Genomic DNA, 14,116 nt, shown 5'->3' with positions numbered 1-14,116 from the left:
TGGCTATATATTATAATCACCTGGGAAGCTCTTTAAAAGTCCTGATGCTGGACCCCCACTGCAGACTGAGTCATATTTTATGAAAGCAAGGTCTGGATATAGGTGTTTTTTAAAAGCTCCTCAGCTGTTGCTGACTTTCAGCCAGGGTTGAGAAACATGGGTCTTAGCCATCTGAGAATCACATTTATGTAGCTGTCTTACCTTACTTGAATATATTCTGAAATGCCCTTGAATGTATTCCCTCCTTCACATCCTAGTGCCCCGGGCCATGCTGTGTGCTTTGTCACCTGAACTTTGAGTTGTCTCTCTTCTCTAGTCTCCACTCTACGAGTGTGTTTCTCTTTCAGTTAATCTGTTGAACAGCCAGCACAGTTACAGTTATCCTAGAAAACAAATCTGAACACGTTAACATCCTCCTTCAACACCTTGCCTAACTCTGTGGCCTATCAAATGCAGTCCTAACTTCTACATGGCCATTGGCAGCGTGGATCTAACCCACCTCAGGACGCCTGGGAAATTGTACCGTAACTTGTCAAGTCTGATAAATGTGGTCAGGTCAGAGGGGAGAAGCCCTTGTCGGAGGCAGATATCTGGGAGCCCATTCTCATCACAGTCGGACCGGCTCACAGACTTGGTGAGTTTGTTGATCTCTGGAACTCAGTGTCCTTCCCTGTTTGGGAGAAAGAACAAGAAATAGGGTTAGAAATAAATGGAAAGAAGGAATGATGTTAGACATTTTCTTAGTCCATTTAGGCTGTTATGACAAAATACCAGAGACCGGGTGCTTTAAACAACAGAAATTTATTTCTTACAGTTCTGGAGGCTGGGAAGTCCAAGATCAAGGTGCCAGCTGATTCAGTGTCTGGTATGGACTGCTACCTGGTTCATAGATGTCTTTTCGCTGTGTCTTCCCACGGTGGAAGCGGGGTGTGAGCTCACTGGGGTCTCTTTTAGAAGGGCACCAATCCCATTAGCCTTCATGACCCAATCACTTCCCAAAGGCCTCACAGCCCAGTACCGTCACATTGGGGATTAGGTTTCAAAATATTAATTTTGGGGGGATGCAAATATTCAAGCTATAGCACACACTAAAAACATTAACGCTTTTGTGTGAAAAATGCTGGAATGGAGTGTCTGCTCAAAAGAATCTAAAAAAGAGTGGGTGCATGTATATGTATAACTGACTCACTTTACTGTACACCTGAAACTAATACAACATTTTAAGTCAACTATACTCCAATAAAAAATTTAAAAATCTCACTAGAGATTCAGATCTCAACTCCCATGTCCGTTCCTCAGAGAAGCATCCCCTGAAGTCTTAGACAAAGACTGTCTGTCCTTCTTCTCTTACAAGCCCTGTACATCATCCCTCCACAACTGTTACCACCTGTGTAATGGCTTACCTGGATCTTTGTGATTATTTCCTTATCTGTCTCCCAACCCCACTGCGAGCACATTGGGCGCAGAGGACTTGACCAGCTTTCAGCGAGTGTCTGCGGGGCCAAGGCTGGCACGGGATAGGTGATGAATGTCCTGGTGGGTGACCGTCAGATTGGCAGGTGGAGAGAATGATCAAACAATTGACACTTACAGATGGTGGGGAAATGTGAAATAGAGAAGGCTTGTGGGGAGGGGCAGTCTCCTCCTCCCCTGGGGGCTCCCCACTCCCTTTCAGGGTCTCTTTAGCACTCCCCTGGTTCTACTAAAATGGGCCCTGGGTGCCCAGATGTGTAGGCTCTGACTCTCTTTCGAGCACATCGAGCTGTGGAGTTCGAGGGGGCCATGCCACTTGTAGCTACCACCTGCATCTGTAAAATGAAAGGTTTGGCCCAACCTTTTCTTCACTATGGATCGGATTCCTTTTCCTGTATACTGTGAGTGCTCGGAAGGGTTTTGTCTGGACTTGGGCTGTCTACTCTATAGCCGTTCACTCCATGTGGCTCTTGAGCACTCGAATATGCCTTGGTTGAATTAGATGTGCTGTAAGATACACACCAGATTTTGAAGATTTAGAATTAAAAAAAAAACAATATAAAAGTCTTGTTTTTTATCTTGATTACATATTGAAATGATGCTATTATAAATATATTGAATTAAGTAAGGTATAAGATTAAAGTTAATTTCACCTGTCTTTATTTTTTCTAATGTAGTTTTTTAGAATTTTAAAGTTATGGGTGTGGCTCACATAATTCTAATGGTCAGCTCTGGTCTAGAAACTCTGTTTCTTACATAATAAAGAATGAGTTTACCTGCTTTTTAATTGCTCAAGCACGTATGAAAACGAGCATTTCCAAGCGGTTTGAAATGACCAGCATTACCAGACCAGCCAGAGCAAAGACACATTTTAAGGGCCGTCATTTTGTTCTCCTAGTCCTGTAGTCCAAGGTGCAATTTCTGTTAGATGATTTGAAATATGAGAATAATTTTTGCAGACATTTCCTTCTGCTCTGTGAGCAGTCTTGCGGTAGGGACTAAAGATGGAGCATCTCCAGGCTGGCAGAAAGGGACATGTTCCACTCCACCATTGGATCTGTCATCCTGGCATTGCCTGTTTGTTCCTGCACTCCATGTGATTTCAGCCTTTAAAGTGGGAATAGCCATGGGGGAAGCATGCAGGAAGCAGAGATCTCTGCGTGACTTTGAAAGTGAGCTGGGTTTGGAAAATATGTTAACTTTGACCCAGCTGAATGATTTGTAGGCAGCTTTGAAAATTCATTCTATTTTCCAAGTCTCTTAAGTCACATAGAACTCTCCTAGTCTATTTCTGATCTCATAAACAACCTGTCCTCTGGCCTGATACTAACATGTAGGACACATATGTTTAAAGTGAGTTGTGTGAAAGCCACAGTGGGTTCTTAGCGAGCTGGTAATAATAATGCTACCACCTCAAGTGCTGAGTTAGAGTCATTACTGTAATTGTACAGTGAGTAATCAGTGTTTACCTACAGGGCCCACAACTAGATTCCCTTTTGTAGTAGTGAAGATATTAAAAGCGCCACATGAATTTTGTAGATTGTATCTCTACTCTGTGTAAAGGCAGGGAATGATTTGCAAATATGATTACATTTTCAAACTAAAGTATTTCTTTTTAGTTGCCTACAAAAAGTTGAATTCTTTATTGTGTACTAACTTCAACACATCCTCACAGACCAGTGTAAATTTAGGAGAAGCAGTATTTATGTTTGTTCTGATTTCTAACTAGAGAGTTGTGCTTCCAGACACCTAACTCTGCACTGATGAATTTCAGGTTTCACCTGCTTTGGTATTTGGACCCAGGGGATGGTTAGAACCGTGTGTAAGAAAAATTGTAACTTCTTTTTACTTGGTGTGAGAAAATTAGCATTGCTGGTACCCGTTTGCTTTTTTCCTGCCTGCTGTTTAGTCTGAAAGTGTTCATTTTGAAACCACCTCTGTGAATTTTAGTAAAAAGAATTTATGATCTGCTAGAATTTACATGTATGGAGTAAATTCTAGAGTTTGTCTGGGGCACAACAGGCAAAGTGGTAGTATGGGACTGAACAGGAGATGTGGGGAGAGTTGGTGGCAGGGGAAGGCTGGAAGGGGGTGGGGAGCAGATCCAATCAATTGAAGGCTCTGAGTGTACTGCAAAATAATCTGATCTCTGCATGAGGGCTAACATGTAAGAATTTTAAGGTGGGCAGAGTGATGATGGTGGTGAGCTCAGATTGACAGTTTTGAAATGTCATACAACCTCTATGGTAGCCACGTAGAAGATGAAGGAAGTGAAATTGAAGGCATGGAGATGAATTGGAAGGCTTTTCCAGTGATTGAGGCAAGAGATAGAGAGGACCTGGACTAAGGCAGAAGCACAGGAAGAGAGAAGGAGTTGGATCCGACAGACATTTAAAAGGGTGAATTGGTAGGATGGGGTATGAAGGAGAAGTCCCTGTCTAGAAAGTTTCCTGGCTGCCTGGGCAGGTGAGGGAGAGGAGTGAGACTCTGGGTTCATTGGGAATAGGGAGCAGAAACAGGTTTGAAGGAAAGATGCTCTATTTTGGGTCTTCAGGGGCTGAGTGTGGAGGCCGAGAACGCGGAGACAGCAAGACCACAATGGTGTTGAAATGCCTCATGAGACAAGTGCTGGTCTATTTGGTTTAGAAAAGCTTTGCTTAATGACCTCTCTCTTAGAACCTGAAAACTATTCACCGTCAACCAAATAAGGAAAATATTATCCAGGAAATGGCAACTACAAAGAGCTTCTCAGAGAGTAAGGGGCAAGTGTTCTCACTGGAGCATGTGATGAGGGAGGAGGTAGGTGAAGCCAGAGCTTGGTGGTTCTCGCCCATCAGACCTCTTTTAACCTGCAGAGAGTCTGGGAATTTCCCTGTTGCCCTTCAAGATGCAGCCCAGGGTCACCTCTTCTAAAGAGCCTTTTGAGCCTCTCTGACTTTGTCCTTCAGGCTGAGGGGGACCGCTGGCCTTGCTCGCTCCTCTGGGCTATGGATGTACTTTGTGATACTAGGTCTGCGTTTCCACTATCCACCCTTGTGGTCTTTCCCAACAGATGGTGGGTTTTTGAGAGTAGGAATGATATAGTCTCCATTTTGCTATCCTCAGTATAACAAAATGGAGTTTATCAGGTGCATCTAGCCCACAGTGAGTGTTCCATAGATGTTCCCTGAGTAAATGCAGGAGATTCATGGGCAGGATGGTGAGTTGGAAAGAGCAGTAGCCTGGGTAGAGGAGAAGGGACCTGGGTTCTGGCACCAATTCTATTGCTCTCGGTTCTTTGACCTTGGACAAGCTAGCTAATTTTTCTGGGCCTTGGTTTTATTATAGGCAGAGAAGGAGATGGAATGAGAATCTAGGAAATCCATGAATGGTCTTCAAGAGGTCCCTGGATTTCTTGAGATGAAATGCAGAATTGTATATACTTATATGTCTATGTGTATCTGTGTATTAGTATACACAGTCTTTTTTCCCCCCCTCCGAGGAAAGGACCAAGAACTTTCATCGGCCTCTCAAAGAATCACTTGAATAAAATGTGGGGATGGCTCTAGAATTTCTGTATAGGTTGGAGTTGGGAGGGATCATCATATGGTTTGGGACTTGTCCTGAAATTGTGGTTAAATGACAGACACACTCTAGTTACATAGATTTTTATATTTATTTGAGGCAGGGAGGTGTGGAGGGGATGGGGACTGTGGGGCGATGTGTGCTGAAGCTCCTCTGAGCCCGTCTCTTTGTACTGTCAGTTCTTAGAGCTCTTTTATGAGCTGGATGTGATTCTGGTCGTTATTAGTGTTATATCTTCACGAGCAGACTAGGCGTGGAACATTTGTTTATTTTTTACTAAAATTCACTGTAGCAAGGTCAAATGCAATTGTTTTTAGCCTGTTAGACATACTTTGGTATGACAGGAGTTTATATTTTTTATTTGATTATTTTGATTAAACATTAATTACACGGAAGCAGGAAATGAATACTAAATAAAAGAAAAACATTTACTGTCAACAGTCCTCATTTTTAAAAAGCATAGTGTTACAATTAGACAAGCTTAGCAACTGTTGGCAACTATTAACAACCGCTAGCCATCAAGTACTCGAATGTACAACATAATTTATTAAATGTATTCCCAGCCATTAGAAAGCTTTCCTTTGTATCTTACGATAACTTGAGGTAGACATCACATGTTATTTTCTGAAGTGCTTTGCAAAGACCAAATCTTACTTTACCAATGACGATGGTGGCAACAATGGCATTAGGAAATAGCAGTAGAAGTACAGGACATTCTTCTGTGGTTACCCAGCTAGTGAGAAGTGGAGCTGGGATGTGAATCCAGAAAATTTGAGTCTTAAGCCTGCATCTTAACCAGTCTAGTGTATGACTTTCCTAAAGAGAGGTTCTTTTTCTCTATAGAGCTTTACGTTTGAAGCCTCAAAATAATACATACAGAATAATTCTTGCATTTATGAACAGTATCAAGGTCTGCACAAACTGTAATTTGGACCACTTAAACCCATATAGATACTTTATTATTCTTTTGAACAATGCAAATGAGTTTCCCATAGTTCATCATCTTCTTGATACAGAAGTAATGTTTTATTCATCTTATCTGGTTGTACTGCTTTGCTTTACCCACAGAAGAAGTGCTAGGGATGTTTTCTGACAGCCTTCTACAGTATTCAAAGCAACAACCAGCTATTTTAGGAAATATGTAAACATGTTGCTAGAAATGACACTAAGCTGCAGTGTATCCTAATGCGGTAATTTGCTGTGTGAGATTAGAATTGCAAAGGAAATTAAGATAATGAGTTCTGTTGATTTCCTAGGAGAAAGTGAGATATATTGTTAGCCTGAAACTCACCATCTGGTTGGATTTAAGAGTTAGGCTTCATTGGCAGAGAATCAGATGCCTACATAATACCAGGTCTCTGGGTTGCTTCTGGTTGCACTCAGTCTAGTCTACAGGCCTATCCTTCTGTCTGAATTACTCAGCCCAGCACCCCCAGGCCCACACTTCTAATTATGTCCTTCTAGGGCTTGGGTTTTTCCTCCATGAACCCACAGGGCACTTGCTCTGAGCCTGTAGGAACCATGATGCAGCATCCCTGCCCATAGCTTCAGCTGCTAGATGGTAGCTTCGTGCTGTGGTGCTGCAATGCTGCAGACCATTCTTGAACTGCCAAGCTTGTCTGGTGCTTGGGGCTCAAGCTTGAAGCCACCTGATTGCCCTTTTCAAACCTATCTTCCTGGAAGAAGCACTTCCCCAGGAACTCCTATTGAATCCAGAGTCCTGTTCAGGAATCTTTATAGCCTTCCCATTGGGTCAGGGAGAGAGCTAAGAGATAAAACTTCAGAATAGAGAGCTCAAGGAGGTAAAGCCATAATTAATTAGTACTTCTTGGCAGACCTGTGTGCTGGTCCCCATGGTTCCTTGAGTTCTTCTCTATGTCCATGGCTTCCTTAACTCAAGACCTTGGAAGGAGCTATGGCAAACTCCTTCTGCACGGTTGACTTGCTTTTCTCACAAACTACGATATCAACAGCACTAATGTGCCAGATAAGCAGAGGGTGAGAATTAGCCAGAAGGTCTCATGAAGAGAAGAGTTAAAATGGGTAGCTTTATTAGTGTACAGTATTGCCATTCAGTTTTGGCAAACTGTTTCTCTTTCATGGCTTTTAAACTGACTAATGGGGATGGAAAAAATCAAGAGCCCAAACTAAATAAAAATTATCATTAGGGGGAAAATTTTGACGGGGAGGGGCGTGCCACTGTGTACGTTGTCTCTAGGTTTGAGGAGATAAGCAACTCTTTCTCATACTTAATATTTAATTTTCATAATGGGCTTCTTCAATTACTCATTCATTCCTCACTTGTGGCAGGCTAAGCTCTTTACATATCTTTACACATATTATCCCTAATCCTCACAACAATTTTGCAGGGTAAGTAGTAGTCATTCATTTGTTTGAGCAACAAATATTTTTGTGTTAAGTGGTTGTTTGGAGGCTGGCTGTGAGTGCAGTGATGGGAATAGAACAGTGAAGAAGCAGTTTCCCTGCCCTTAAGGTATTTTCCGTTGTTAGATGGGAAAGACAGACAAACAGGTCATTAGAATGTCTTGTTGTATTCTTACACACTCTTCAGGGGTAATACGAGTTTGTGCATATTTATTGAAGAGCAAGGGTTATACCTAGTCAGCCCATCTAGGAATCCTTCCTATAGAAATACCTGCACACAATTGAAAAGATATTTGGCAAGGATGGTAATTGCAGCATTGTTGTAGCAAAATGTTGAAAAAGTTCACTGGCAGGGGAAGCGTTAAATCATTATGTTATATACAGACACTGGAATGTGATACAACATTCAAATGAATAAATGAATTCATTAAAATGAATAAAGATCTGTATGTGTTGACACCACTACATGTGATATGTTGGTAAAAGACAAAAGCACGTTGGTAGAGAAATCTGTGTAACAGAAACACATTACCTAAAATAATAATCGTAAAGAAAAAGAAAAAAAACAATTCTGCAAGAGTCACACCAGATTCTTAGCTCTGGTCTCCTTTAGGCAGAAGGTTCTGAGAGACGGGTGTGTGTGGGGGGTGGGCAACTTTTATGTATTTCTGCATTATTTCAATTGACAAGATAAACCTGAGTCCTTTTGAAATATTTTAAACAGCAGATACATTTTGAATAAGGGGATAGGTGCTAGGGCAGAGTTATGTCCAGGGTCCTGTGGGGACAGAAAGAACCCAGACTGGAGGAGGGAGATGGTCAGAGAAGGCTCTGGGTGGGGACCAGCCTGGCCGAGATGAGGATGAATGTAGTCAGGCGTTTGGAGGGAACAGAGGACGAGGGCTTCCTGCTCGGGAGCATCCCGGAGCACTCTGGGTGGGCGGCCCCTCTACGCTGTAACAGCTGGCCCGGGTGGTCCCGGGTTCTTCCTCCTTCCTCAGCCTCCACGGTGTGTCAGCCACTGTTCCTAAATACTTCGCATATTTCCACCTCTTCTCCAGCTTTCCTGTAGACCTCTCATTTCTCACCTGGATGATTGAGGAACCCCCCCCTCCCCCCGCAGTGGGTCTCCTGGTCCCTGTCTGTATCCCACGTCCTCCTACCCCGGTCTGTCCTTCACTTTGCTGAGTGATCTTCTAAAAATGCAGTTTTGACCCTGCTATCTTCCTTAAACTTGTCAATGACCCTTCATAGATTCTGGGATCTAGCCCACCCTTCTAAAGCAGACACACAGAAGCCCTGCTCACCTCTCCCACCTTCCTCGCATGGTAACTCTTATTCCTGTTATCTGGAATTTTTTCATTTCTTTGCAAATGCCACTCTTCTTATCAAACAAGGGATGGATGTGGGTAGAGAAAGAAAATCCATGACGTGGATTTAGTAGTTAGTTTTCAGCCTATTAACTTGCAAATATTCTAACTTGTTACCCCCCTTTCTGGGAGTAAATGTCCATATGTCATGTTATATGAGGCAACAATTTAGAAGTTAAGACATTTTAAGGCAAATAGTCTTCTTACAGCCCTTGGGGCTATTTTCTTTTGTAAATATACTTGAACGGCTGTTTCTAACTGCAGGTCATTCTCCACACAGAGGACTTGAGAATCTGGCATTAATTTGTGTACTTGTCTATTCCAGATCCGGATACACTCCACCTTTATATAGAATACACACTGTTCTAAAAACACTACATTGACCAAACAGTCCTTATTTGCTTTGGCTAAACTTAAGAGTTAATGGATGGACTTGATGTACAATAAGATAGATACAAAACTGAGTGATAGTCCCCTGAGAGATTCACTTTAAGACATGTTACATATTATCCTTCAGTCCCATCCACTGAACTTTTATCTTTATGTTATTTTTCTGTCATTGAATAGACTAGATAATCCTTTTAAGTAAATAACAGTTGGTTTCAGCATGTTAATTTTCAGAAATGTTTGTACTTACATTCAATGCAGGAGTGAAGTGATAGACTATTGTCTCGCTCCCTCTGGTGGACAATTGTGTTAAAAAAATCAAACTACACATAGTCTTGTGTGGCTGGGACAGGTTGTGACTAGTTCTGGTGTTTTAACATTTGTGTTAAATCACAGCAGTAGTAAAGCACATAGCAGTACTGATGCTGTCGCTGTTTCTCTTGTTATTGAGCAGTGACACTGCTGTGAATAAACGAATTAGAAGCCGACTTCACCCCATAAATTTAGAGCAGTGCTACATCAGGATAAGGCTCATGCTAAAATTCAACAATGTAGTTAATTCAGCAGTCTAAACATTACTCCACAGATTATCCTGGAATCCTCCAATAGCTAGACTTTTCGCTCAGTAATGCATATTTTTGGAAATTTAGCAGATGATTATTTTTATCTTGAATCAGTTTATTTTGATAAATTTATTATTTGTTCGTTCATGATCTTCTGAATTTACAGACTCACTGAAGATGCTTTATTTTTCTTATGGAAATTAATCGATATCAAGTGTTACCTAGGTGGTTGTTTTTTGCTCTTCAGCAAGGTTAAACCAGAAAGAAATTGCATAAAGGCTTTCGATTAGATGAAATTTCATTTGTATATAACAATAATTTTATTTTATGTATTAATAACAGTTCACGTTTGTTGAGTTAAGCATTTGATGGGCATTGTGTCATTTAATTTTTCAGTAACTCTGTGAGGCAGGTAGGTAGTTGTTATTATCCACATTTTATAGAGGCTGGTGAAGGTGGGCCTAGCTCATCCAGGTGTTCTCAGTTCAGAGTTTGTAACCACAACAATATACTGCCTCCTGAGGTAGGTGATAAATAAGTATATGTGTGGCTAATACCCTTATGAGACTCCTAGTACTGGAAACTTTACATTTCCATCTTTGAACTGGGGAATTCAAAGACTACCTCAACCTGGAGATAGATTTTTACCTTTTCTCTTTCTGTTTTCTAATTGTGAATAGGCCTTGTAGTAGAATGTATTTATATTTTGTTTAGATACTTAAGACAAATTATATCTATTATCATAGAAACAGGTTTCATGAGAAAAACACATTTTAGCTCATTATCTTCCTCACTAAGTCTTTTTTTTTTTTTTTTTTTTTTTTGTGGTATGTGGGCCTCTCATTGTTGTGGCCTCTCCCGTTGCGAAGCACAGGCTCCGGACGCGCAGGCTCAGCAGCCATGGCTCACGGGCCCAGCCGCTCCGCGGTATGTGGGATCTTCCCAGACCGGGGCACGAACCCGTGTCCCCTGCATCGGCAGGCGGACTCTCAACCACTGCGCCACCAGGGAAGCCCATCACTAAGTCTTTGAAAGAGATGCTGTTAGGTGTAAACGTGGGAAGGAAGGGTACAATTGCTATGTACTAATGCTAAAGCTCTAGCAGGGCACATCGAGGGTTAGGTACTGAAGACCTTTATGAAGAATTTTTGAAACAGATACAGATAATTAAGGGTAATTTAGGAAATTCCTTTTCTGAAAATATTCAGAATTAGAATAAGGAAATTTTCTTGAAGTTGGCAATTATAAAGAATAGCTACCATATAAATGCTTTACATGTATTATCTTTTTAATTCTTATAATAAGATAGTGATTGTTAATAACCTAACTTAATTATTATAGGCAGTATCCAGAGGAGAAAGCTGAGACCCAGAGAAGTTAAGTAGTTTGCACACGGATATACGGCTAATAAATGGTGAAGTTGGGATCAGAACTCACAGGATGTGGTCTGGCTGAAGAGCCCACCCTCTGAACCAATTTGCTATACAGCAGTGCTGTCCAATAGAACTTTTTGTGATAATGGAAGTGTTTGATATCTGTTTCGTCCAATGCAGTAGCCACTAGGCGCATGGGCTACTGAGCACATGCAACGTGGCTAGTCCAACTAAGGAACCTGATTTTTTGTTTTTAAAATTTTAATTAATTTAAATTTAAATAGCCTCTGTGTGGTTAGTGTCTGCTGTTTTGGACAGAGCGGCGTTACAGGGTCTTTCAGATCATGTAGTAGGGGAGACATGAGAACTTTAAAATTACCCTGTCTAACTCCTTGTTTTTACTGATCAAGAAACTGAAAACCACATGGTTAGTAATCTGCTTAGAGTCATAAAATTAAGGAAAGGGACAAAATTATAAGTAGAGTCAGAAAATTAAGGAAAGGGACAAAATTATTAGTAGGTGTTTATACTTCTCAGTTACAACTCTTCCCTTTCTGCACTTTGGTGACACCTTCAAACTTACGTTTCTGCTGCTATTGTTAATATTAGATTGTAAAACTACTGTTTTTGAAAAAAAATATTTTTTTCTGAAATACACGTCCAGTGAGTGCTTTCCTCTTTTCTCAGGTTATAGAAACATTATCGCGACTCTCTCGCACACCTGTAGCGCTGGCCACAGGAATCAGGTAAGCTAGCTTCTCTGTGGTTCGTATGTCCTGTTCAGTTCAATGAAGTGATTGTTTATTGAATGGCTACTATGTGTAAAGCACTTTGCATACAGGGACCGCATCTCATTCATGAAGAGTGGCCGGGTATGTAAGTGCTCAATAGACATTTGAAATTTATTGAGCAAGTAAGAACTTATTCGTAGTGTTGAATAAGACACATTGGCTAAACATCGTTCTCAACTCACTGGTGACTGTCACTGATACAGTTCTTTCTTTTAACTTCCTCCAACATTCCTATACAGGTGATTCATTAAGACAAACACAAATGCTTAATTAAATAGATATTTTAAAAGACATTGCAGTACATTTATATCCTGTAGGCCATAACAATAAGTCACAACTTCTAGGCGTTTAAGAAATAATCAGACAAGTATAAAATAATATATGTTTGAGAAGGTGTATTGAAAGTTTGGAACTAAGTGAAAAACTTGGAAGTACTGTTGATCCTTGAAAAACGTGGGGATTAGGAGCACTAACCATCCACACAGTTGAAAATTTGAGTATAACTTTTATTCGGCCCTTTGCATCCTCAGTTCCTCTGCCACCGTGGTTCCAACCAACTGTGGATCGTGTAGTATTGTAGTATTTACTATTGAACAAAATCCATTTATAAGTGGACGTGTGCAGTTCAAACCTTGTTGTTCAAGGGTCCACTGTAAATTGGTTAAATCATACCTTCTCCATGCAGTGAAGCATTATGCAGTCAGTTAAGTAAGGAAAGGTAGATGTGTTATGTTGTGTCGGGCCTTTTCTGTTTAAAATACTGCATATTCAAGTTAGGTCAGTCAGAAAGTTGTATTATTAGGAATGTTAGAAATACAGAACAACAGTTTCAGTAGCCACACAGCCAGGCCACGTGGAAATGGAATGGATCTCATTTTTTACCTGATTTCCTCAGGGCTCCATAATTCAGTCTCCAGCCGTTATGGGGCTCTGTGACCCTGGGTCTCTTCTTCTGTTGCTTCCATTTTTTTTTTTTTTTTTTTTTTGTGGTACGTGGACCTCTCACAGTTGTGGCCTCTCCCGTTGCGGAGCACAGGCTCCGGACGTGCAGGCCCAGCGGCCATAGCTCAGGGGTGCAGCCACTCCGCGGCATGTGGGATCTTCCCGGACTGGGGCACGAACCCATGTCCCCTGCATCGGCAGGCGGACTCTCAACCACTGCGCCACCAGGGAAACCCTGTTGCTTCCATTTTTCTGTTCACATTCAGATTCAAACAGAGAGGATCCAAGCATGACAGCCCTGTCCCTGGGTACAAAGCACAGTGACCTTGGGGAAGACACCCACAGACCCTTCCTCAGAAATGGACCATGAGTTTGGCAGCTTTTTACAGTAGTCTGTAGGCTGGATAAATGTTCCATACCTTGTCATTTTCTCTTCAATACATGATTATCTTTCCATGTCAACATATATTTTGTTATATGCAAACAGAAAATTTTGAAATAGTATGATTCTATTCTTATGTATTTATATATTGTTGATTCTGAAACTATATATAGAAGAGTTTTTTCCTTGTTATTCTTACTTATAATTTCAATTTTTTACTACAATAGACTTGTATATAAGAGTATAATAAAATGTGTCAAAATTTATTTAAAAAAGGGTTTTGAAACTGGCATTTCTCACACATTTTAATTTATTTGAAAGATATATGTTCCTCAGATGTCTTAAGTACTAAGTTAATACATAAACGAATGTGAAAATGTTTTCACTATACTAAATATAATTATTTAGTAATTATCTAGTGCTTATTTTTTATTTTGATGGATCCTCTTGTTTTTATGGAACATATGACATGCTGACTTCATGTAAAAAAGGGTAAAACTTCTGGCACTATAGTATAATCACTGTGATTTTGTTAGACATAAATTTAGGGCATTATGTTGGTGTTACGAATAAAGATCATAGTACGAAGCAAACAAGGGAAGCCAATGTCTAGGAATAGGGTAGAAACTAAAGTGATTTTCTTTGAGCAGGGGACAAAGAAAACATTGTACTCTTTTTGAGGCCTGTTTGATTTATTTGTCCGATAGATGAAAAATAAAATTTACAATTCACACAACTTACGGTCTGAGTAGAAAAGTATATCAGAGTCAATGATCATATATAAAGGGCATGGCATTTTTGTTTTCTAATTCTCATCTATACTAGTAAATTGAGTCATGCTAGAATGGTTGTTACCAAATTACCAAGTTATTTGTCAGGTCAGATT

General features: G+C 40.6%; 1 protein-coding gene across 1 annotated transcript in view; it reads left to right on the top strand.

The window, feature by feature from the left end:
- Positions 1–14,116, top strand: part of VAV3 (vav guanine nucleotide exchange factor 3) — a 404,602-nt gene that overhangs the window by 171,470 nt on the left and 219,016 nt on the right. The window contains exon 3 of the mRNA XM_082613120.1: positions 11,803–11,861. Within this exon, the coding sequence (XP_082469246.1) occupies positions 11,803–11,861 (59 nt within the window). The remainder of the gene's footprint in view (positions 1–11,802; positions 11,862–14,116) is intronic.

Source organism: Mesoplodon mirus (assembly GCF_964341445.2).
Source record: "Mesoplodon mirus genome assembly, chromosome: 3".
Taxonomy (NCBI): domain Eukaryota; kingdom Metazoa; phylum Chordata; class Mammalia; order Artiodactyla; family Ziphiidae; genus Mesoplodon; species Mesoplodon mirus.
Note: the sequence above shows the minus strand (reverse complement) of the source record. Positions and strands in the feature narration are given on the sequence as shown.